A 23,532-nucleotide genomic window follows, 5' to 3' on the forward strand; every position below is an offset into this window, starting at 1 on the left:
CAGGAGAGGTCTGCTGCACCATGTGGGCAGCCCCCTAACCAGGGGTCGAACTCGTGCTGTAGTGGCTGCAGACAGCTTCATAAGTTGCGTCCGAACCCCTTGCACCACCAGGGGGGCCCTATATTTAATATTTTAATAATGCATCAAATATTAAAAAAATCATAATTAGATAATGATAACATATTCCTGAAATTATGAGTCAGGTAAGTATAGATTAAATGAACATTTCACAAGAGAAAAGAATTTTGCTCTGCATTTGAAAGCAACTGGAAGAGTCTTAATTCTGAGGGTGTATAAATGTTTCAGAGACAGTATCAGGAAATAATTTTGCAAGAAACTGAAAGTAGGAGGATGGGTTGAGTGAAAATAGGTGTTAAGACTTTGTACAGGTATACTTTGTATAGTCTACTGGTTGAGTTGTAGGAGTATTCATTTAACTAGTTATAGTCAGGAACAAGTTTAAATATCACGGAATTTTATCATGAAAAATTATAAGCATGTTCAGTTAACCTCACTGAACAAAAGGATTAGGACAAAAGGATTAGAAATGAAGTGACGTTTCTGTTATTTTACTTTTTCAACTCCTATATTTGATCTTTTTTGTAAATTTAGGGATATTTTTAAAGACTAAAATTCCCTAATAATGAATATCTCTCTTCTTGCTAATTTTATTTTGTTTGTGTTTACTTCTTCAGATTAAGAAAAAGTAATACAAATTATAGAAACTTTAATAAAACTGAAAACATATATGTATATACAAATATATAGACTACTTAATTTTACCAGAGTATATTTACAGTCAAACCTATAACTTAACTTTTATTCAGTTATGATAAATATTTCTCAAGATACTATAGCCTTCAAAATGATTTTTTAACACAGTTATATAATATTTCATTTAGCAGATGAATGATTATTTTGGTGCTTTTAGAAACTTAGGTAGTTTCTAGCTTTTTACTATTAACACAATGCAGCAATGATCATCTCTCAGCAATTAGTTTATTTCCCTTGATCCTACCCTAGGAAAGATTGACAACTGTGGAATAAAGAGTATGAACACTTCTAAGGTTTGGAAAAATTTTTAGAAAGATTGAGCCAATTTACATTGCCATCAGCAATGTATAAGAGTACTCGTATCACCATATCCTTGCCAGAATGAGTGTTTTCCATTTTCCCATTAATTCATAAATTTAACACTGTATTTAATTTTTAAAATTTGTATTTGATTATTACCAGAGTTCAATATTTCTATATAGTTATGAAAGATGACATTGCTACTTCAGCAAGAAACCATATTGAGCATAGTCAACTGTTCAAGGCTATAAAGCAAAATAAAATAAATAAAACCTTTAAGAGAGTTAATTTAATCATGGCATGAATGATGGTTATTGTGCTCCACGGTAAGTAGGCATTAATGGCAAGCAGCTCATGTATATGGCTATTATTACTATTATTTACATATAGCCAAATCAAGCATTCTTAGATCTTGAAGGAGGGATGAACCAACTAGAGCTATAAGCTCTTCTTATGCACTCATCAAGATCCCTTGATCTGAAACCAGATGTGATCCAGAAGGCAAGTTCTCTTTCTTCCTTAACTCTAAGCCACCTGTATAAATTGAACATCCAGGAAAGATAATAGGCACTATAAATTTAGTTGGCTGAGAACAGGCTAAAACTTATTTTATTGACAAGGGCAGATCAGATATAACTCAAAGAAATGGCCACCAAATCTCCTGTCTCCTCTCTATGATTACAACTCAAGAAGTTTTAGTGAGATTTCTGAATAAATCTTTTAACTTTAAATTATTTCTCTTTTACCACAGAGAAAAAGTAATGACTTAAGGTACAACCGTATCCTCATTTTACCAGTCAACCTTACTAACTAATGGAGGAGTGGCGGGGGTAAAAGGATTTAATGGATTTCCCTTTGCCAAATCTTTCTCCCCAACCTGTCTGGATTTCCTTGCTTTAGAGATTCTTTGATGTTTCTAAGCACATAATTCTGAAAAGATCCAAGAAGAAGGAGAGAATGTGAGAGGTAAAAAGGGGTAACAGTAACACATACTTTACACTAAAGATTAACTGAACTAGACTGGTTTTATATTCCGTGAATTCTTAATTCTGAAGCATGCAGAGGATAGGAATAAGAGTTCCAATCTGGAGAAGACATAGAGAGAAGCGAAAGGAGTTAAGTTATTATAGGTTGCTTTAAAAATGCATAGGTGAGGACACTAGACTACAGAAGAATAGGGAAGAAGGAGACTAAGCTTATGAGAATAAAAATTTATGTTTCTATAGCTCTTGGGAGTTAACCAAGCAATTTCCATTGATCATATTATTTAATCCTTACAGAAACTCTGTACTGAAACAGAGACCCAGAGATGTTAAGTAACTTACCCAAAGTCACATAGGTAGTAAGTGGCAGAGCCGGGACTCGACCCAGGTCTTCTGACTCCTCCTGTGCATTTCCAGCTCCCCTGGAGCTGAAGCAGGGGCAAAAAGGGAGGTGGAAGTAATTTGCCCAAGACCAGCCTTGCCCTCTCCCCTTCTTTCAAAGGCCAGGCAGAGTAGACACTTAATACTCTCAGTGACCATCTCTTCTTCAAATTCTTTCATGATAAAACGCACAGAATCTGAACATCTGTCTCAGCATTAGACCCAAGAATGGCAGTAAGTAATAAATAATGGCAGAAGTAATTTTGGTTGAGCTTTGCCAATGATGTGAAATTTATTAGAACCTCAAAACACAGTAATTTTCATTTCAGAAAGTAAAATAATTTTTATAATTAAAATTATTTAAAGATGCTCATTTAAAATTTTTGGTTTTGCAGTTTTAGCCAAACTTTTAAATTATACCATTATAAAAATCATTTTGAAAGATGTCTAAAAACTAAGATACAATCTACCTCTAAACTACACTGTGGCCGTATTTTTTTCTACCTCAATCATCCTCCCTTAGTAATTATTTTCATTAATGCAATTATAATCATTAGAATAGCTAGAATATTCTGTCTTTTCACAGGTAATTTTAAGTATTTTCAAAAAATTAATAGACAAGTATACATCAACTTCTTGTGCTATCAATCCCATTCATTTCTAAATTATATATAAAATGCTTTTAATGTAGGCTTCCTTAATAAATTTGTATAAAATAACTTATAGTTCACAGTCTCCACTTTCTTGAATAGTTCCTTAATTTTTCTTAGGGATTTATATTCTTTAATTTCTTATCTTACATTTCTAAATAAATTTTAAACACAGTGAGAAAATTTCATTTGTCTTATTAATTTCTTTATATGAAGATACAATTTAAATGAACAGGGCACATGGCCAACTTTTATAACTTGTGGATCTTTGTGTACTCAGCACCAATATATTATAGTCTTTAAGTCTTTTTAATTATGAGAACTACTATCAGTAGGGCCAAGTGCTAAGTAAGCATTTTCACTAATCAGGATATAAAAAGATCAATCAGTATATAACTTAGGTATGCCTAAAGATTTTAGAGATTTTTCTGAACTTGAAAAAACAATATTTAGCCAACCTTCATTTGAGCATCAGTGCTGACTAGGATGAGCATAGATAGCCCACTAAGCTACTTGAAACTCATAAATGAATAAAATGGCAAATACTCAGACATAAACTAAAAGAGAAAGAGGACTAGGAAAAAGAGTCTAAATTCGGGGGAAGAGGGAAGGACTAGAAGGGGAACAAAAGCAGAGATAAAAAGGTTTAAAGATTTAATTCTGAATAACTACTATGTCCCTTTTTCTCCTTTAAGACTTCAATTCCAAATTTAAAGATCTAGTTAAGTCTAACAGTCTTTTAGAAACTGATGGCCAAATTCAGGAATTCCTAGTAAGAACAAGATTTGTATTACCTGATCACCTCACAAGGAAAAAAATACATTAGCATACTTTCCCCCAAATTATTTGAAGTCTTATTCACTCAAGATATAATGCTTATTATATTTCCTAAATCATTCATCAAATAGTACCAAAAAAAGTTACCAACATTAAAAGAAGTCTGTAAGTTTTTGAATTTATGCACTATATTAGTACAATTAAACTGACATCTAATATCTTGCTTTGTATAATAAGGTCTTTGTTAAGCATGACTAACAGGGTTCCTAATCACATGATCTGGGAAAAAATGAGTATACTTCAGGCAAGATAAAAAATGCCAATAAATGTTTGCTAGAGTTAATAGAGTTTTGAAAAATCAGTGTCTACCTTCCCCACTTCCTTACTTCCCTCTATCCCATTCATTTAACAAGCATAACAAAACTGTAATCAAGAACCATGTTCACTAAGGTTCTCAGAATGCAACCACCTCAGCTGATACAGATCTTATTAATATTTACTAGTGGCTTCTGGAAGGGAGGAAATACATCTTTTACTTCCCTTACATCTTTTTAATCCCCTGGGCTTATAGGCCAATCTATTTTCCAAAGCAGCTTTGCTAAAAAAATACAGGTGAAGAATTTTTTTAAAGCTATAAAACACAACACAAATAACTTTTAGGCTCTGAGAAAACTGTGGTGGTTACTAGGGGTAGCAGTGGGGTTGAGAGGTGGGGAATTGGTTGGAAGAAAGAACAGACAGTATAAGGAGATAGTACACTGGTACTGAAGCTTTTCTGGAGGGCAAATGAAGCATATGCACTTGTTGAGGTGGGAAGTTGTATTCCCCATCTTATCCATTTTTGTAATGAAAAGCAAATCAACAAAATTTAATGGAATTTTTTTAAAAGAATAATTGTTGAAAAACTATCATATTAAATTTGGGTTTGATGTCTGAGGGACTCTTCAGTAATAAAGGTGATCACCAGGACTACGGTGATCATTCAACAAATAATTACAGATTTCCTTCCACTGTTTCAGTTACCAAGTTTATTCAAGAGCCCACTTAAAATTCTGACCACCTCAATTTCTAAAAGAGATAGTACTTACAGAACATTCCTACTGTTTATTTATAGACTTCCTCTACATATTCACTAACCATAAATTTTGCCCTTGTTTATATAAGTGCCTGAAAAGGATGGGTTTTTAAAGTAAGATTTTTTTCCCCCTTCCAGATTTCTCAACTAAGCTCTGAAATTAGATCCAAGATTACCAATTCTACTGAGAAAAGGAAATCACAGGCATTGAAGTATAGATTTTGTTTTCCAGAAGACTTTTTAACAAGTTTTTAACTAACTAAAACTAATATTCAAGGGTGTCAGATATATTAGCTTGTAAATAAAACAGCAATACAAATTTGACACAAAACATAAATACTAGTCTTTTAGAAGTTGTTTCTTCATTTAGGAATGCCCATATACCCAGTGGAATTAACTTGTCTTTGATTTAGTAGTCACTGCCAGTTTTAAAAAAAAAAGGATTTCAGATTTTGCCCTAGACTAGATTAGCAAATACAAAGCCTGAACAAATGATGAAATTCCTTACTACTAGAACATATAAATATTTTGTGGGTATTAGGTGAGAATTACAGAAAAAGACAGCAAATATATAAAAAGTATGATATGAGTCCTCACAAGCGATAATTTCTAAAGTTAAATAAAGTTTTCAGAATTAAGTTCAAATAAAAACTGAAAGACCAGTAACTTATGTATACAAGTAATTCTTTTCATTTTACATGTAAGATAAAATCCTAATTTTATTGTTATATCATAAAAGTATTAATGGCATAAGAACTTAGATGGGACATAAAATTTCAGTAATATATTTGGTATTCTATTCACAGAAAAGTAAAGAATCTTGGAACGTATTTGAGAATTGCTTTTTGTATGTTTAGTTCTTATTTGTAACATAAAATTACAGTATTATTAATAAGATATTTGGAGTATATCAAACAAAATATTCTGAAGATATTAACCAGCTTTTAAAGATGAGCAATTTGAAAATTAGAAAGAAGATATCCCTTATAGACTTTCAGTAACAGGTTCTATACAAAAAAAAAAAGTCCCATGAGCTAAAATAAGTTAGTGAATATGTCTCACTTGGAAATTTAAAATATGTATTAACATGTTACTGGCTGAATGAAGTTATAATCAATACTTAATTTTTTTATTTTTTTATTATTTTTTTTTTATAGAGGCATGTTTTTTATTTATTTATTTGTTTGTTTGTTTGTCTTTGTTTATACATGCACTGGGCACAGTCAGAAGCACGGGAGGGCGAGAGAATTCACCAGAGCCAGAGCGGGGAGCAGAGCAGGCAGAAGGACCGAAATACACTGCTGAGGGGAGCAGCGGGCGGCAGGAGAGGTCTGCGCGCCATGTGGGACCCTCCTCTGGTGGCCGGGGAGCAGCCGGGGATGGAACCGGCGCCGCAGAGGCCGCGGGCAGCTTCGCAACCCAGCGCTTAACCGCTGCGCCACCGGGGAGGCCTATACTTAATTTTTTTAATCCAGCAATTCCTAAGTTTGTGTAGCCATGAAGTATAACTCATATTCTCAGAATATACTTTAGAAAATCCTGAGCTAGACAGACTAGGTACAAAAAAAAAAAGGTTAAACAAAAAGACTTCTATATTCTTATGATGGTATATGTTGTAACAAGAGCTTCATTATGTTTACTCCTAATGAACTATATGGGTCTTTTATTTTTTAAAGATTTATTTATTTATGCATACAAGAGCTGGGGTACAGGCCAGAGATGTGGGGGGGGGGTGAGAGGATTCACCAGAGACAGAATGGGGAACAGAACAGGCAGATCGACTGAAGTACACTGCTGAGGGGAGCAGCGGGTGAGACAGGAGAGGTCTGCTGTGCCATGTGGGTTGCTCCCTGGCTGGCCAGGGTTCGAACTCTTGCTGCAAGAGGCTGCAAATTGCTTCATAGTGTGGTGCTTAACCCCTTGCACCACCAGGGAGGCCCGGGTCTTCTTTTTTTTTTTAAAGATTTACTTATTTATTTGTTTGTTTATTTATACAAGAACTGGGGTATAGGCCAGATGCGAGGGAGGGTGAGAGGATTCACCAGAGACAGAATGGGGAACAAAACAGGCAGACTGACGAAATACATTGCTGAGGGGAGCAGTGGGTGCGACAGGAGAGGTCTGCAGCGCCATGTGGGACCCTCGCTGGCAGGCCAGGATTGAAGTGGTGCTTCAGAGGCTGCGGACAGTTTCACAGTGCTGCGCTCAACTGCCTGCGCCACCAGGGGAGGCCCTCTTTTATTTTTTTAAGGGAAAAAATGTACTCATTATTGCAGTTCTTCTTTTCTTCTGAATGGAGCTCTCACCTAATGACAGACTGCTAAAGGAGTTACTTCAACTCTTAGAACTCTTGCCAGTAGTTCCCAAGTTTAATGGAACTTGAATCTGTGCACAGCAGACAAATTCTCACAAGGGGAGAGATCAACTTCACTCTTTTCCTAGAGGTGTAATAGTGAAGCCTACCGCACATGATTCTAGAATAAATAGCATAGGTTGGGTAAAGTTTAGGAAATTAGGATCAGTAGTATAAATCCATATACAACAAGAGATACTAACCAGTAGAGGTAAAAAGAAAATGAAGTTAAAAGTGAACAAGGAAATAGAATGAAAACTGAGAGAGATGACTAATAAACAAGATGGCAAATGTTAGAACATAGAAAAATAGTATCATGTAGGGATGCAGATTAAAAGAGAATAGACAATTGATAACTCACTATGGTATACAATCTAATTTTTACCTTAAGTCCCCTTTTAGCCCATCACTATCAAGGTTTGTTTTCACTGACTTTACAAGGCAAAGATGCACTGTGAGAGCTCCATCTAATAGGAATAAAGTCTATAGTGCAATGAGCAACATCGTTTTCCTGCTTTTCTAGGTGCAAATCGTAGAAGCTTAGAAATTCACTAGAAACTAAATCAATTTTTTTTTTTAGTAATTCAAAAAGGATGTCTCTTCAGATTGAGAAATATCTTTAAAATATACTGACATGACTGTCTAGTTTAGACACATGCCCAATATAAGATTAATAACTTTGGAAACAAAGAAATAAAATTTAAAAATCCCTCAGCTTCATTTTTTTACTACCTTATTTTTTTTTTGCAATGAGTATAATCAGCAAGTTTTTTGCATAAGTAATGCAAAGGAATGGTAAAATTCAGTGCAGTTTGAAATTACACCTTTAAAAGTACTGATAAGTAATTTAAATTTTTAAAAAATTACACTTAAAAGACAACAAAGTTTGGGTCTATTGAATTAAAAAATGTAAAGAAAGAAATAAAGTCATCTGACAATCAGCCCCCTTCAGTTGTAGAACTTTCTAGGAAAAATCAGTTATATACTATGTGGTATAAATCTAAAGGATCATGAATTTACTTCTTAATTAACCAACACCATAATTCAGAGTCTAAACTTTAGGTTGCCATTAATAAGGGGAGACCTAAATGATAAAGGGTTACCATAATATCTACTGGCATTCTTCATGTATACAGAAAAAGAGAATGCTATGGATTTTCCACTATGCTAATTAGATATTTATATTAATATTTAAGCAATTTAAGGCTTAAATTGTTTTATGAACTATAATTAAAATTAAAAACAAATCTAAGCAGTATCATTAAAATAACTTAAAAAAAAAAAAAGATAGCACCTCTTAGGTATATCCCCTGCAATGTTATTTCAGTTTGGGAACTATTTTACTTTCAGAAAAAGAAAACATGAAATGTTTGTACTTGAAATAATTTTGTATATGAAATAATTTGTACTTTCACTGCTTAATAAGGGAAACTGAAATTACCAAGAAACCTTTTAAAAATATTTTTATATAGTTTCTTTGAATAGTTATCAGATATCCGATTTCAAACAATTGTGTATAGGTTCTTAAAATAGCATATTATTCCCAGTATTAATTGAAATGGTAAAATGAAATACCCATTGCATAATATATCTGAGTCAAAATGAGATCTCAAAATTTTCATAATAATCTTTAGAGCCAGATACTACAAATTGAATTTGGATTTAAGAGAGTATATATGAAAAAATTTAATTGACATAACATATGTATGGCATGCATTTATAAATGAAATATCTCTCATATCTCTCCTTCTATGTCAGTATTTTTCACATCTTTGGTAAAGTTCTTTTGTATAATTCACAAACTCCCATGAAAGATTGAGTAATAATAGATGAAGAAAAATGAATAAAGCAAATAAAAAATAACCAAATTTTATTGAAACACAGCTTAAAGGTATTGGCATGGAATCCCTCAAATTCCATTGCCCATCATTTGAAAATTATGTTCTTAAAAAGGGTTAAACTACTTTACAGTTTCATTTTGATTATTCTGTATTTACACTGTGAAAGAAAATGAGCACTGCTTCTACGGCAATCTTTGAAAGAAAAGTTTCCCAAAACACGTATAGTGGAAAAATGTATTTCAATAATTCAGTGACATTAATTAAGCTATGGTTATAGTGCAGAAATATAGGTATGGTAAATTATACTCAGTAATTTATTTTAAGAATGTATCAGCAATACTGAAAAAACCTCTGTACTATGATCAAATAGGTGTTTGTACTTTTTACTGGATACTAATTAGCAGAATTTTACTGTTACGTAATTCTAATTTTCCTTTGAAGTTAATGGTTTCTGTAACAATTGTCCTCTTTTTAATAACTATTATATCTTTTGATATCAAATACAAAGTAGATATAGCTTACCTTTATTACTATGTCATTAAAATTTCTAACATGACCTTGCTCTAATACATTAGGATCCATTTTAATTCATTAATTTATATATCACAATCTCAATCTCCATGCTCATTAAATAGGTAAAGATTTTTTGTCGTATGTTTCTTTTTAATGTTTTTATTAGTGATAGAATAATTTATGACCTTTTTATGACCTTTTTATGCTATCTGAATTTGAAAAGGTAACTTTCAAATGTGTGCTTCCCAGGATGTCATTAAAATATAAATGCTGCACAAAGACACTTTAAAAGTAAAACTTGAGATTGAAAGATTTTTTTAAAGTATGTTAAAACTGAAAATATATAATAGTAGATACAGATATAATTATTTTATAAAAAGAACCCAAACCTTCCTAAAAACAAATTTTACATTTTAAATAGATAAAATGATAGATAAGAACTTTCTAGGCAGATAAATTCATTCTTTCATACTTCTCTTTTTCACATAAATTTTTATCTATAAACTAAGGCAGAATAGAGACCCAAGCATTTACTACAAATTTCAGTAACATAATTTTCTTCACTTGTATTTTGTTTCAAAGCTTCAAGAACTAATAACAAAACCTTTATGAGATATTTCCCTTGTTTCACATAATACAAAGTACAACTTTCTTTTAACTCTGTACAGTGGGAAGGAATTTTTTTCTGTGTTTTGTTCAGTAACGTAAACTTCTCACTTAGTAGCTTGGCACCTAATAGATACGCACTGAATATTAGTTTAATAAATGAATGCTCTACAGAAGAACATTTAAGATTGTTGATCAGCTAAAAGACAATAGCAATCCATCTGTAACTTTTCAGAATTACCATCCAAGATGATGTGCATGCTAAGGTCTTAGAACTTACCACTATGTAAACAATCACAATTTTTTAAGTTGAATAATAGCTGAATAATGATTATCTTCTAATGTTAAGAAGCAAATACCATGAATTTTTAAAATAGAAATTTTAGGAATCAGCATATCCTAAAACACTTCTCAATGGAATCCAGATCATAAATATACTTGGAAAATCAGGACTTGGAAATGTCTTTGCAGGTTTATAAGAGCATTCAGAAGCAACAACACCCTAATAACATAAAAGATTTGTTTAAGCAGCAGTGCCAGAGTATTGTTTTTCTTATTTTAATTTTTTTAATAAGATTTATTTATTTTTGTACAAGAGCTGGGGTACAGGACAGAGGCACAGGAGGGTGAGAGGATTCACCAGAGACAGAGTGGGGAGCAGAACAGGCAGAAGGACTGAAGGAAGACACTGCTGAGGGAAGCAGCAGGCAAGGCAGGAGAGGTCTGCTGCGCCATGTGGGTTTCTCCCTGGCTGGCCAGGAATCGAAACTGCGCTGCAGAGGCTGCGGACAGCGCAGCGCTCAACCTGCTGCACCACGGGGGCGGCCCGCCAGAGTATTTTATAGTAATTCCAAATTGCCTATGGAGTCTTTTTACTGGTTTACTGGCATTAGTTAGAGTTAAAAAGAACAGCAGGTTTTTTTTTTTTTACCCTAATGTTTTCTCACACAGTAGTGAGAAATATAAAATAACATTATGCTTTTCCCCCTACATAATTTTATTAATAACTTGAGACTACAAAAATGCTTCATTCATTTTGCTAAAATATGGGAAACCCTACAAGGTTGAAAAACAATGAAGATATAAGAGCATTTATCCAGATAAAAGTAAGTTGTGAATCTCACATTATGCATGGTAGTGCTCATTATAATAAAGAAACTAAAATTAAGACAAACTATTTTATAATAGCTAAAATGATAATAACTCAAGGATGACTTATTAAAACATTTAGTAAATCACTCTGAAGAAAACGAAGTGTTTAATCATAATCAGAACATCTATTTTTGCCATCTATTATAAAATGTCGTCACTGTGTATGCTCTGGAGTGAAAAGGTATATACTGAGATAGAAAGGGAAAATAGATAGCTAGCTTATACAAAGAATTAAGGTGAGTAATTCCTAAACCTCATGAAAAAAAAAAAACATTTAGAATTAAACTAACTTGATCTTTATTTTAATTTTCCATACAAGAGACTATCAACTTAGCCGTTAAATTTCTTAATGCTTATGCTTTTTATTTAATGGCTTATCCTTACACCTTTAAGATTCAATACAGGCAACTGGTTTCTACAAAGGCTTTTGGTTTTTATGGAGGTTTTTTTTTTTTTATTGCTTTTCCTGCAAACTATTAAAAAAACTCAAATAATGATCATTGTTATATTTAGGAAAACAAGAGGCTTTTCAAAATCTTGTCAATAACAAAATAAACCTTAATAAAAGACACAATTATCATTTCACAATCAAAAATAGTCATGCACATAGCTAGTGCAAGACGTAAAAAATTAAGAAGTCCACAATCCATAGTTAGAGTAAATAATTGTGCTAACTTCTAACCACTTTGCCGTACCATTACAGCCCTTTAACTTTTCTAGTATGATTTACCAATTAGGATGACCTTCTTGTTGGTAAAATGAAGAGTTTGCTTTTAATAATCCTATACTTGTCTAATTAACTTAAAGCTTGCAACAATTTCACGGTTTAGAAAGAAAAAAGTGCTCATAGACCCCAAATTAATACATCTTAGAGGCTAAGAGAATTCTAACTCTGTACTCAATATAGTGGAAATCCATGGACATTTTTCTTCAGGAGTTTTTATGTATACATGCACACATGTATTTTTAAAAAGTGGAGATGAACAGATGTAAGTTGATGTCTTCTATATACTAAGGATATGTTATTGCAACTGATGTCATACAGATAAAGAAAGGATGACCTTATCCTCAATAACAATGTTCATGATAAAAAAAAACTTTTACACTAATTTATGCAAAATCATAAAAACATCAACAGCCACTTGATTTTAAGTAGGAGAAAAGAAGAACCAGAATTTCCAAAAGTCTTAAAGATTCTATCCTGTTTCTTTCTATAAAATATTTCAAGCATCCTATAAAAGATTTTTAAATTGACTTCAGAAAAAGTAAACAGGTAAAAAGAAAAGTACAATAATGTATAGCTGCACATTCATAAATGGGTAGGAAGAATATGAAAGCATTGCTGTGGTTCAAAACAGAATCACTACAAGGACTGTCACATCTGATAAATGTATGGTCCAGCTAAGTTTACAGAGACCTAAAATCTAAAACAATGAGGACTATTAAAGGGGAAAAAGGAAAAATCACTGACTGTAGAAGAAAATTATCACCCAGTTCCAAACACCTCTGAATACAAAAGCTGCAGTGAGAAATAACAAATGTGCTCAGCAGTTATGGTCATCATGGAACAGAAAATGATGTAGAGAAGAAATGAAGAAAACTAAATTTTTCTTTAGGAAAAAAGAACAAAATTAATGTCATTTAATTTTCTTATAAAAAACCCAATATAATGCAAAATCTCTATTCTGACTCTTTGCAAACATGACTAAAACATTTGCGAGCACACAAATGTTGCCTATCAGTACTCAACTTCCACAAATACAGATTAAATAATTACTTTTACCACCAAATCTAAACTGAGATGTATTAATAGAAAATAGAAATTAAAATAGCTATCATGAGTACCAAAAAGACAAAAATGTAGTTACATTAAGTTTCTCCAAGGAAAATACATAAACTAGATATTGATGGTATTTTAGTCTTTTGGGAGAAAAGGAGTTAAACTTTAGAGAATGAGAAAAAGGGTTTCTTAATTCAATATTATAAAAATGTAATGATAAATTACCTAGAAAATGATAGCTTTTCTAGAATAAAAAGGTAAAGAATAAAAATCCATGGCCCAAAACATGAGTACAACCACTAGCTGTTTTTGTTGTTTTATCTGGTTTTTTGTTTGCCTGAGAGGGAGAGGGAGCATGACAAGATGAGAAAGAAAAAATGTAAAACAAACAAACAAAAATAAACTAATACTAAACTAAAAGCAGCTGTGAGAAAATAATGTATGCTTTAATGATGAAAGCTACTGACTGGATGATATAATTTCCTAGTATATTTTGATATTTTAGGGAAATATCAACACATTAAGCTCCGAATCCTAAGTTTTTAAAAAATAACTCTCCACCAACTGGAATAAAGAAATTTTAAAAAGTTTATGAAACTAATTCTAATATGACTTGTCCTCCTGTTTTTGCATATATGTTGTTGAGAATCTATATAGTTGCATAAATCCTATATAAAAGGTACTCAATGAGACCAGACCGATACATTCTGAAATACATTGTCAACGTTACCAAACAGCTTTGACATAACATTTGGAAACAAATTAATCAAATAATAAACAGAGGTATTATAATTGATTTGTTCATATACATATGCAAATCCATGTGTAGTAAACGCATTATGAATTCATATGTAATTTAAAGTGTTATTCTTAATTCTACATGTAAACAAGATATAAGGATTATACATGTCTCCTACAGAGATTCAAATTTGACAACTGCTAGACATAACTTAGTCAAATTTAGAGTAACAAATTAGGAAAGCAAAAAATGCATAAAAACCCATTTTTCACACACAGATTTTGAACAAACATGTAAAGCATGGACACCCTTTCCAAAACATAATATAACACAGTGTAACACAAGAAAAAATAACACCAATGCATTCATTTTTACTGTAGTTCAGTGTAATTATTAAATTAAAACCTGTAGGGATAGCCAGTTTTATGCAAATTCAAAGTATTTTTCCACTTGCAAATTTTGTATAATTATGGTTAATCTTATAGAGCTATGCATTTTCTTCAAAATAGCTTATGCCTTTGTACATAACTTGGATCACGTACCCATGCCTCTGTCTGAATGGGCCTGATGTTGCTTAATAGCACCTCTTCATAGTTTCCATAATCAATGAATTTAACAACTGCTGTCATACCCGAAGAATGGAGAGCTTCAACTTCTGCTCGGTAAAACTAAGGAGAGAAAAAGGAATTTTAAATATGACAACATTGTCACAAAGGGCAATATTTGATAAAAATGTAAATACTCAATGTGTTGCAGTGTGTAATTTTTTTTTGAAAGTTCATTTCTTTTTTAAATGAATTAATTTTTTACTGATATAACTGACATATACCACTTCATTAGTTTTAGGTTTACAATGTAATGATTTGATATATACATATATTGCAAAGTGATTACCACAACAAGTTTAACTCCCATCACCACACAGGTAAAATAACTGTTTTTTTAATAATGTGAACTTATCAGATTTACTCTCTAAGCAACTTTCAAATTACAGTATTTTAAAGAAAGTTTTTTTTAAAATAATAATATTTCTAAGTAAGAAAGCTTAGTGTGGCTAATCACAGGTTGAATAAAAATTAGGTAAGTTCTCTCTTTTATATGAATTCTGACAGTCAGCAATAATAAGATTTTAGAACACAACTAAGTGGGTTAGTAGTGAATAGACACATGCTAACGGTATTAAAAGAACTAGTGCTATGGTTTGCTATTAGTCATTGACACCCTTTGATTAACTTTAGTAAAACAATTCTTACATATTCATCATAGTATATAATTTCAGATAAATTTATGTAAAAACAAATAGATGGCAAAAATAAATGTTAATGAAGATGGTTCACTACTGCAGTCATTACAGAGGGCACAGGCAGCTGGGGTAAAGTATGGATGTGGGGTAAGGAATAAGCAGATTCTTGTATTCAAGATTTATAATATTTGAGACTCTGCAAGACCAGATAATTCTATCAGTTTACCCAGTGTTACCTGGCTCTAGAAACTGACACATGTAACAAACTCAGAAGACACCAATTTATACAACAATAATGTATCTGATAAGATAACTAGGAGTAAATCAACTGATTGGAGTTCTCTTCCAATATAGGTCAACCCATTCAGGACCTAACTTAGGTCTGAATTTTGTTTACTGAATATGAAATGGAAATCAAAAAAAGCACTTTTTCCAAAGGAATATTTTCTCCCAGCTGGTGTAACTGAATGCTCTAATTCTAACAGTATCTTTTTTTTTTTTTTTTAAGATTTATTTATTTATTTATACAAGCACTGGGCATGGTCAGAAGCACGGGAGGTGAGAGAATTCACCAGAGGTGAGAGAATTCACCAGAGCCAGAGCAGGGAGCAGAACAGGTAGAAGGACCGAAGTACACTGCTGAGGGGAGCAGCAGGTAGCAGGAGAGGTCTGCGCGCCATGTGGGACCCTCGCCTGGTGGCCAGGGATTGAACCGGCGCTGCAGAGGCTGCGGGCAGCTTCACCACCCAGCACTCAACCACTGCACCACCAGGGCAGGCCCTCTAACAGTATCTTTTAATGGGCTCACCAGAATCAGAAAATGCTAGAGGTAACAAAAATTCTTCATTTCTTTATCTTTCCAAAATATGAGTTACCTTTGCTACCCAGGAAAGAATCCGGTTTTTACTGTTTTACCAGTACAGCTCATACTTACAAAGGTTATTAAGTTAATCCACGGTGTTTCTAGATACGGATCTAGATATGGGTCATAACTGAAATTTTCCTTATCTTCAAGTTCTTGATACACCTTCATTTCACCCCCTTCCTTCTTTATTTCTCAGTCTTGCACTTTTGTGTTCTGTGAATTCTTTGGAGTATTTCCAGACCTATCCTTCAATTGTCACCATTTTAGATAATGATGTCAGTTCAGGTTAACTTCAACAATGAAGTTATATCATGGAAAAAATATATAAGTAAACATCCTTTTAATAACTTAGTTTAATAAAGAAAACCTGTGGGAAAAAAAACTATATAATGTGGGAAATACTGAAATATGTAGTGACATGGCACTTAATAAAGCTAAGGAGTTCAGTATGAGCTTACTAGTGCAGATGACAATGGTTACAACTTCAAGTATAAAGCAAATTTAGTTAAGTAAAGAACTGAGGAGAGTGTTTTAGGGAAAGTTAAAGAGGCCTAAAACATGAAGATGGGTACAGGAAACAAAAAATAGTTTAAATTTATTTAAGGCATTATGTGAGAAATGTCAATGAATAGGAAACTGGAGAAGGAAAATGGACAAGAAAGTAACGGCCAGCTGACAGGGCATCTGTATGCATGCTAATATCTTGTATTTATTCTATGAGAGAGATTTTAATTCAAAAGAGTGACAAGATTCAAAACCAGGGTCACAGTGATGGCAGTTTTGATGGCAAGTTTAAGAGAAATAAGGTTTAAGGCAAAGAGACCTTGCCATGGAAGCCATTGTAACATTCCAGTGTAGAGGGCAGAAAGAGCTAAACCAGTCTAGGGAAAGAGAATTGTCCCAAATTCTCAGGCAAGATACTGTGAGGAATTTTTTAAGTGATTATACTAATTAATTATCTCTAGAACATCATCACAATGGAGTTAAAATTATGGGTCTTAAAGACAGTTAAAACCAAAGCCTTTCCCTCAATCTCTACCCTGGGCTCTGGTTAGAAAATTAGAAACTTCTCTTCTTGGAAAGACACTTAAAAGTTATCTCTTAAATTAGGTGGTTCAGAAGGCAATTAATTTCATCTTTTCCAGAGGTGCATATTGTTTATCTTACTTAACACTATAGTCTATATGAAGCTCATAGTTACTCAATCAAAACTAAAAGTTACAGACATAAAATCAAGGTAGCTGCGTTAGAAGATCACCCAATAATCCTAAGACTACTCTAAAAAGCTCCAAACATTTTAGGAAATGTAAAGCACTATCTTTCAGAAGCTATAAGACCTTATTTTGAATATTTTCAGCAGAAGCAATAATTATTAATTTTTTGAAACAATTACAATTAAAAGTAAAATTTTATTAACAATCTCATCAGGTATTGGAAGGTATTTGGGTAATATGAATAGCACACCCAGTACTAACTGATATACCAAAGCACCTGACACTAAGCAGCTACTAAATTATGGTCTTTACAAATACAGTGTATTTGTTAAGAACTTGTCTGCTAAATTTAATAATAACTGAATAACTCTAAGTCTATTATTACTCTCTGCTGCTTTATTAGTTTCTGATCATTAATATTCTTTTTTTCTTTAAAATCCATGCTCCTAATTTTTTATTGAATGTCAGACACTGCAGATGAAATATTGAAGAAAGTCCAGAAAAATATTATTTTTCCTCTGAGAGGATTATATTCTCTTTAGGCAGACAGAGCAAATATTCTTGATCATGTAAAGGGCTGTTTTTAGGCTTTTTTCATGGCTTGCTGGTATTAGTTTTGCACTTACTAGGGCACAATGCTTGTGGGATTTCAATTGAAAGTCAGAGTTGTTTTCAAATGTTTGAGCCAAACTCTCAAGAATGAGAGAAGCTGGTAGGTGAGCATGGTGGGTATAAGGAAAAAAGTATGCAAAACCCTTCTCCCTGAGGGTCACCCTGTCCTCTTGCCTTTCCTTTCCTCTATGTTGGTCTTTTCACACTCAGCCAAACTATTACTCGATCTTTAAATAAAACCCATAGAATTTAGCTTTGGCTACAACTAATTTCCTTCCTTGTAAATCAACATATTTGACTAGAAAGAAAAACAAATATTATAGTTCAGTTGTAAGTAACATAACTCATCAATTTTACTTACTTTTACAATACTTTTCCAACACATGAGATAAAATGAAACCTAACCTAACCAAATCTATGGGGCTGATTCATCCCAATCATCCATAAAAAAATTACATATTTTGTTTTCACTCTTTTATAATTATGTCTACAAATCTGTTCAAAGGTTTGTAACAGGTACAATTATAGAACAAAACTCATAGCGGCAAAGCAATGGTTTTCTATAGTCTCATTAGATATTACATTATTGATATTAGTACATACTATCTTTCATCATGCATACCTTGTTATCTTCCCAATAAAGTGCAAAACATTCATCTCCAGGTTTCCACAATTTTGCATACTCCATAGGAATAGATGATTCTAACACTTTTTCTGGTTTAATTGGCCCGGATCTTCTCTTAGGCCCACTATTATAAAATACTTTATTATCATAGGGTGCAGCTGAGATGGGTCCTGTTGGCTTAATAGGTCCTACTCGTTTTCCCTTCAGTGTCATTTCTGTCTCTCCATTTGGAACACCAATGAAACTATTAGTTTGAACAGGAGTCTGGTAATCAGTATTTACATTAAAATGTTTTTCAATTTTCACACCACTAAATGCTTCATTATTTATTGTTCGTGATTTCCTGTCATAAAAATGATCAGGATTTGCTGTTTGGTTTTCTCTTTTCCCACGTTTTTGATTATTGTAATCTATGGAGTCTTGGGAAGGTGGGTTTTCTTTTGACTCTGCATAGGATGAAACTCTTCCGGATCTGCTTTGCATAGAGTTATCCCTTTTTTTAAAAGCACCATCACTGGGCTGAGAACTTAAAGGATATGAAGTATCTTTAGTTCTGTCATATCTAGAATATGGTCTATCACACTTGATTCTCTCTTCAGCCCATACTTCAGATGCTGAAGAAGTACTCGGTCTTTCGGAACCTCTGTTTCTAGGTAATCCACTGCTTTCTAAAATTGACTTTGAAGTTTGCATGTCTCTTTGAAAACGAGGAGGTTTTTCATTTCTTGGCTGCCTGGTATCATTTCGAGGAAGATATCTTGGTTGATTATTATCTTTTACTCCATTTTGCTCAGTATTTAACAATCTGTGTTGTCCCTGATGGAGTTGCTGCAGTTGTGATTTAGGTTCTGAAAAGTAAAGGTACATGATATGCATATTAAAATGAAGAGTTTGCATTAACAACTATTTCAAAGTGCCTAATAATAATAATAATTACCAAACTACTATTTAACATCATCCACTATCCTGCCACCTTGTTATTTTAATTCCTCTCTGCTACCTTAGAGTCTTGTATTACTAATGTAGTTTCCCTAGTCAGATATAATAGTGAAGTAAAGCAGTGACAGGAACCAAGAAAAAAATGGTGCAAAATTGTAGAAAATTTAAAAGCAATGTTTTTTTGTCATTGTAAGTTTGCATCTTTATAACATAGTTATCTATATGCTACACTGATGATTCATTTCACAAGCCATTAATGAAACAAATGCAAATTGTAATCTCAGTAGCATCCATGAAACTATTCAAATACACAATCCTTGCTCAACTCTCCTCTGAATCCTACTCCAATTTTGAAGTGTATAGCTATCACAACCTCTAGCATTTGCAAAAATCTTTTTCAAATATTCTATACCTGAAATTGCTAAGCATTGGGACTACAACTGGATACGATACATACTATAAAAGAGTTAACAGTTTTCTTGACCTATCAAAACAATTACATGATGTACTACTTAGAAATACAGGGAAAAAAATGCCAAAATATGATTAAGCACAGTTAGTGTATACGGAAGCCAAAACCAAAAATAACATGGTAAAACTATATTCATAGCTATGGTGAAAATACATTCATAGATAATGCCACATTGTATGCCTTGTAGTGTTTTTAATTCTGTTCTAATTTGTACTAACATTTATACTTTCTTCCTCCATTGTGTCATACAGCATGTCTATAACATACCAAACATATTGATTGGTTTTTGGGGTATACGTGTTGTTTCTCTTGCCACATACTCGGCTCATAATATTCCTGAGCAGAGGTACCTTTGACATTTTGGGTAAAACTATTACCTACATTGTAAGAAAATTAACTTCTTTCATCTCTAGGCACTAATGCCAACTTCCTTCTTACACACATTCCCACCTTTGCCAGTTACTGTGATTACTAAACCTATCTCCATACATTTCCAGACACTCCTGAAGCCAAATGATACCAGTAAAATGCTAGAATAAATGGGAAAACAAGAAGATTTTTAAAGTTCCTGAGTGGCAAAGCAAGTCCCAAATTTAATAGAGAGATCAACACTTAAAGTAGAAAGAAATTCTCAACAGAACTACTGGAAGATAGAAGTCAATTGAATAGGCTGAAAATATATTTGAAATTAAGGGAAATTATTTTCTAAATATAACTCTATATGCAGTCAAACCTGTGACAGATTAGTTGTGACAAAAAATTTTCAAGCATGCAAGGCTAGACAATTTACAAAAATCATTCTCCCCCAAGATGTGCTTCATAAACCTAACACAAATGTCGTATTTTTAACAACTGTAGTCAATATTAACTTTTTCCTTAGAAGAAAAATAGTCACCCTCAGTTTCTGCTCACACTATTTACTATAAAAGATTCAAGGAAGCAAAAGAAATTGAATATAAAGCAGGACAAAAATGAGCATATTCAGCAGAAAGCATGTACTGGCACTTGTCCCTATCATTATTAGGGGATAAAAACAGCAGTTGCCTCTTGCAAATCTGCTATGTAGTAGCTACCCCACACTAGCACTTTATACATATGATCAATAATTCCTACCATAGTCCTCAGATATAGCTGTCATGAGGTCTATTTAACAGATATAGTAAAGTTCCTTAATAGTGAATTGAAGAAAAATTTCAGATTCTAAATTAAATCAAATATAAAGGTATTTTATTTGCCATCAACCAGGTTTGAATAGATAAATTTGAGAAATAAGCAATTTAGATCTGCTGTTAGTTTAGAGATCAATTTTTCTCAAATTATTCCAGTCAGGGCCATAAGTATTTATGTATCGGGGGTACAAATAACGAGGCCATCAAGAACGTAACTAAGTATCCTGAACTATAGATGGGGGTCTGCATAACTATGTATATAGAATGAAGGCTTTAACTGGGCTTGTTGATGTGAAGGAATTTGATTTTAAAGATTTTTTTTAAAATTTATACAAGAACTGGGGTATAGGCCAGATGTGCAGGAGGGTAAGAGGATTCACCAAAGACAGAGTGGGGAACAGAACAGGCAGACTGACGAAATACACTGCTGAGGGGAACAGTGGGCGAGACAGGAGAGGTCTGCTGTGCCACGTGGGTATCTCCATGAGATCGGCAGGGATTGAACCTGCACTGTAGAGTGCTGTGGACAGCTTCACAGCGCTGCACCCAACCACCTGCGCCACCAGGGAGATCCCAATTTGATTTTACTTTTAAAAGAAAATAAAGTGGATTTCCTAATCTATTTCATTGATGATATACATTAGATTACAGAATAAGTATTTTTTACTAATAATGAACATACTTAATTCCCATTATTATGCAAAGATAATAGTGAAAGAAGAAACTATAGAGGAATTTTTTTTAAATAAGAATTTCTCTTAACAAGAACTTAAATAAAGTCATTGAGGTTGAAGACAAAAGTATGCTTTATAAAAACACAGTATCTATATTCCTCTATTAATTAAAAAATAACAGTAAGTCAAAAAAGTAAGCTTCATCATTCATGGATTTCCTTAGACCCATCTTTTTCCTTGGGTAGTTAAATAGTGATATAAACATAAAATATTAATCTTTTAAAACTGAGCTAATATATTAAACAAAAAAATGTTAAATTACTAAATCGTGGGAAAGGTGATTTTAAAAAAACTAAGAGACAGCCCTCAAATAAAAGGAAAATTCTGTTATTCAGTGAGAATCTAGTTGCACTCTTCTACCCCTCTAGAAGAGGCATAATGATCCAGACCTCCCAGAACATTAACTGGCACCACCAACAAGGCCAACTCTGCAATAACATTATTTTTTTTTAAGATTTTTATTTATTTATTTATACAAGATATGGGGTACAGGCCAGCGGCATAGGAGGGTGAGAAGATTCACCAGAGACAGAGTGGGGAGCAGAATAGGCAGAAGGACCGAAAGCACTGCTTAGGGGAGCAGTAGGCAAGACAGGAGAGGTCTGCCGCGCTATGTGGGTTGCTCCATTGCTGGCCAGGAATCGAACCTGCGCTGCAGAGGCTGCGGACAGCTTCAGAGAGCTGCACTCAACCTGTTGCACCACCAGGGAGGCTCCACTCTACAATAACTTTAAAAATAAATATACCAAGGTATTTTTCTAGTTAAGCAGTAGAATAAAATGCCTCACAGATTTTTGTTAGTGACCTGAAGGGTGCTGCACCTCCCCCTGCAGTGACCTTTAGGGTTAACTGTCCCTAGGTCGGCTGGGCAACCAGCGTGCAGGGGGAGAACAGTAAAACCCTACATACCTGCTGCACCTCCCCCCGCAGTGACCTTTAGGAATGGCTTTCGCCAAGGTCCCTAGGTCCGGCTGTGCAACCAGCGCGCCAGGGGAGAACAGCATAACACCCTGAAGCAGAGGAAGTACAGCGGAAGTTCCCTGAAAAGACAGAAGCTTATCAAAAGATAACGACCACCAGGAACCACTACAAGAATGCTAAAAATCTTATCCCTTCTTTTTAGAACTACAAACTTTAATCCCTTATTGTCTTTCTAAACTTCCTTCTTCTATAAAAGTCAGTGCTTGTTATGTAGATCACCTCCCTGATGGTGATAGACTGAGCCCATGAGCAAGCTGATTTCATTGATATTCTTTGTCCCTGTGCTTTTGGAAAACATATATATATTGGTCACAAACTCAAAGAAAATTACATTCAGATTTTCACTCTTGAAGTGTGTCTGTTTGTCATTTCTTTCACCGACGCCCTGACCACCCTGCACGCTTCTCTCAACCCTGAGGTGGCCTCATCGTCTACTGCTGTGCTGGTCCGCGGCAGAAGGGGAAAGATGAAACAAAAGATAAATGGAAATTGGTAACATTTAATATCAAATAGAAGAAAATCAGAAAATGATTAGCAAAAATGATAGAAAAATTCATCAAAATAGAAAAACTGTGAAAACATCTTTAAAAATGAAAGTGCATTTAAAAAAAAAAAAAAAAACTAGTCAATTAATTCTGCAGGAGTTTTAGTCTGATTTTTAATAAGATGTTCCTATTATACCAGATCATGAGTTTCAAAATGTATGTTTTCAACAGAACTACAATGTGTTACACTCCCATAATTTTAAAATAAA

At 33.3% G+C, this 23,532-nt stretch overlaps 1 protein-coding gene across 5 annotated transcripts in view; it reads right to left on the minus strand.

Annotated features, from left to right (window-relative positions):
* Positions 1-23,532, minus strand: part of TDRD3 (tudor domain containing 3) — a 132,619-nt gene that overhangs the window by 21,201 nt on the left and 87,886 nt on the right. For 3 of the 5 annotated variants that reach the window (XM_054701596.1, XM_054701597.1, XM_054701598.1), the window contains exons 11-13: positions 18,481-19,331; positions 14,467-14,592; positions 2,400-2,485 (exon numbers count right to left, since the gene is read on the minus strand). In XM_054701596.1, the coding sequence (XP_054557571.1) occupies positions 2,400-2,485; positions 14,467-14,592; positions 18,481-19,331 (1,063 nt within the window). Of the gene's footprint in view, positions 1-2,399; positions 2,486-14,466; positions 14,593-16,196; positions 16,323-18,480; positions 19,332-23,532 lie in introns of those variants that run through there. The other 2 variants (XM_037528970.2, XM_054701599.1) reach the window with 2 other exon arrangements.

Source organism: Talpa occidentalis, unplaced genomic scaffold (assembly GCF_014898055.3).
Source record: "Talpa occidentalis isolate TD23 unplaced genomic scaffold, MPIMG_talOcc4v2.1 talOcc4.5, whole genome shotgun sequence".
In the NCBI taxonomy this organism is placed as follows: domain Eukaryota; kingdom Metazoa; phylum Chordata; class Mammalia; order Eulipotyphla; family Talpidae; genus Talpa; species Talpa occidentalis.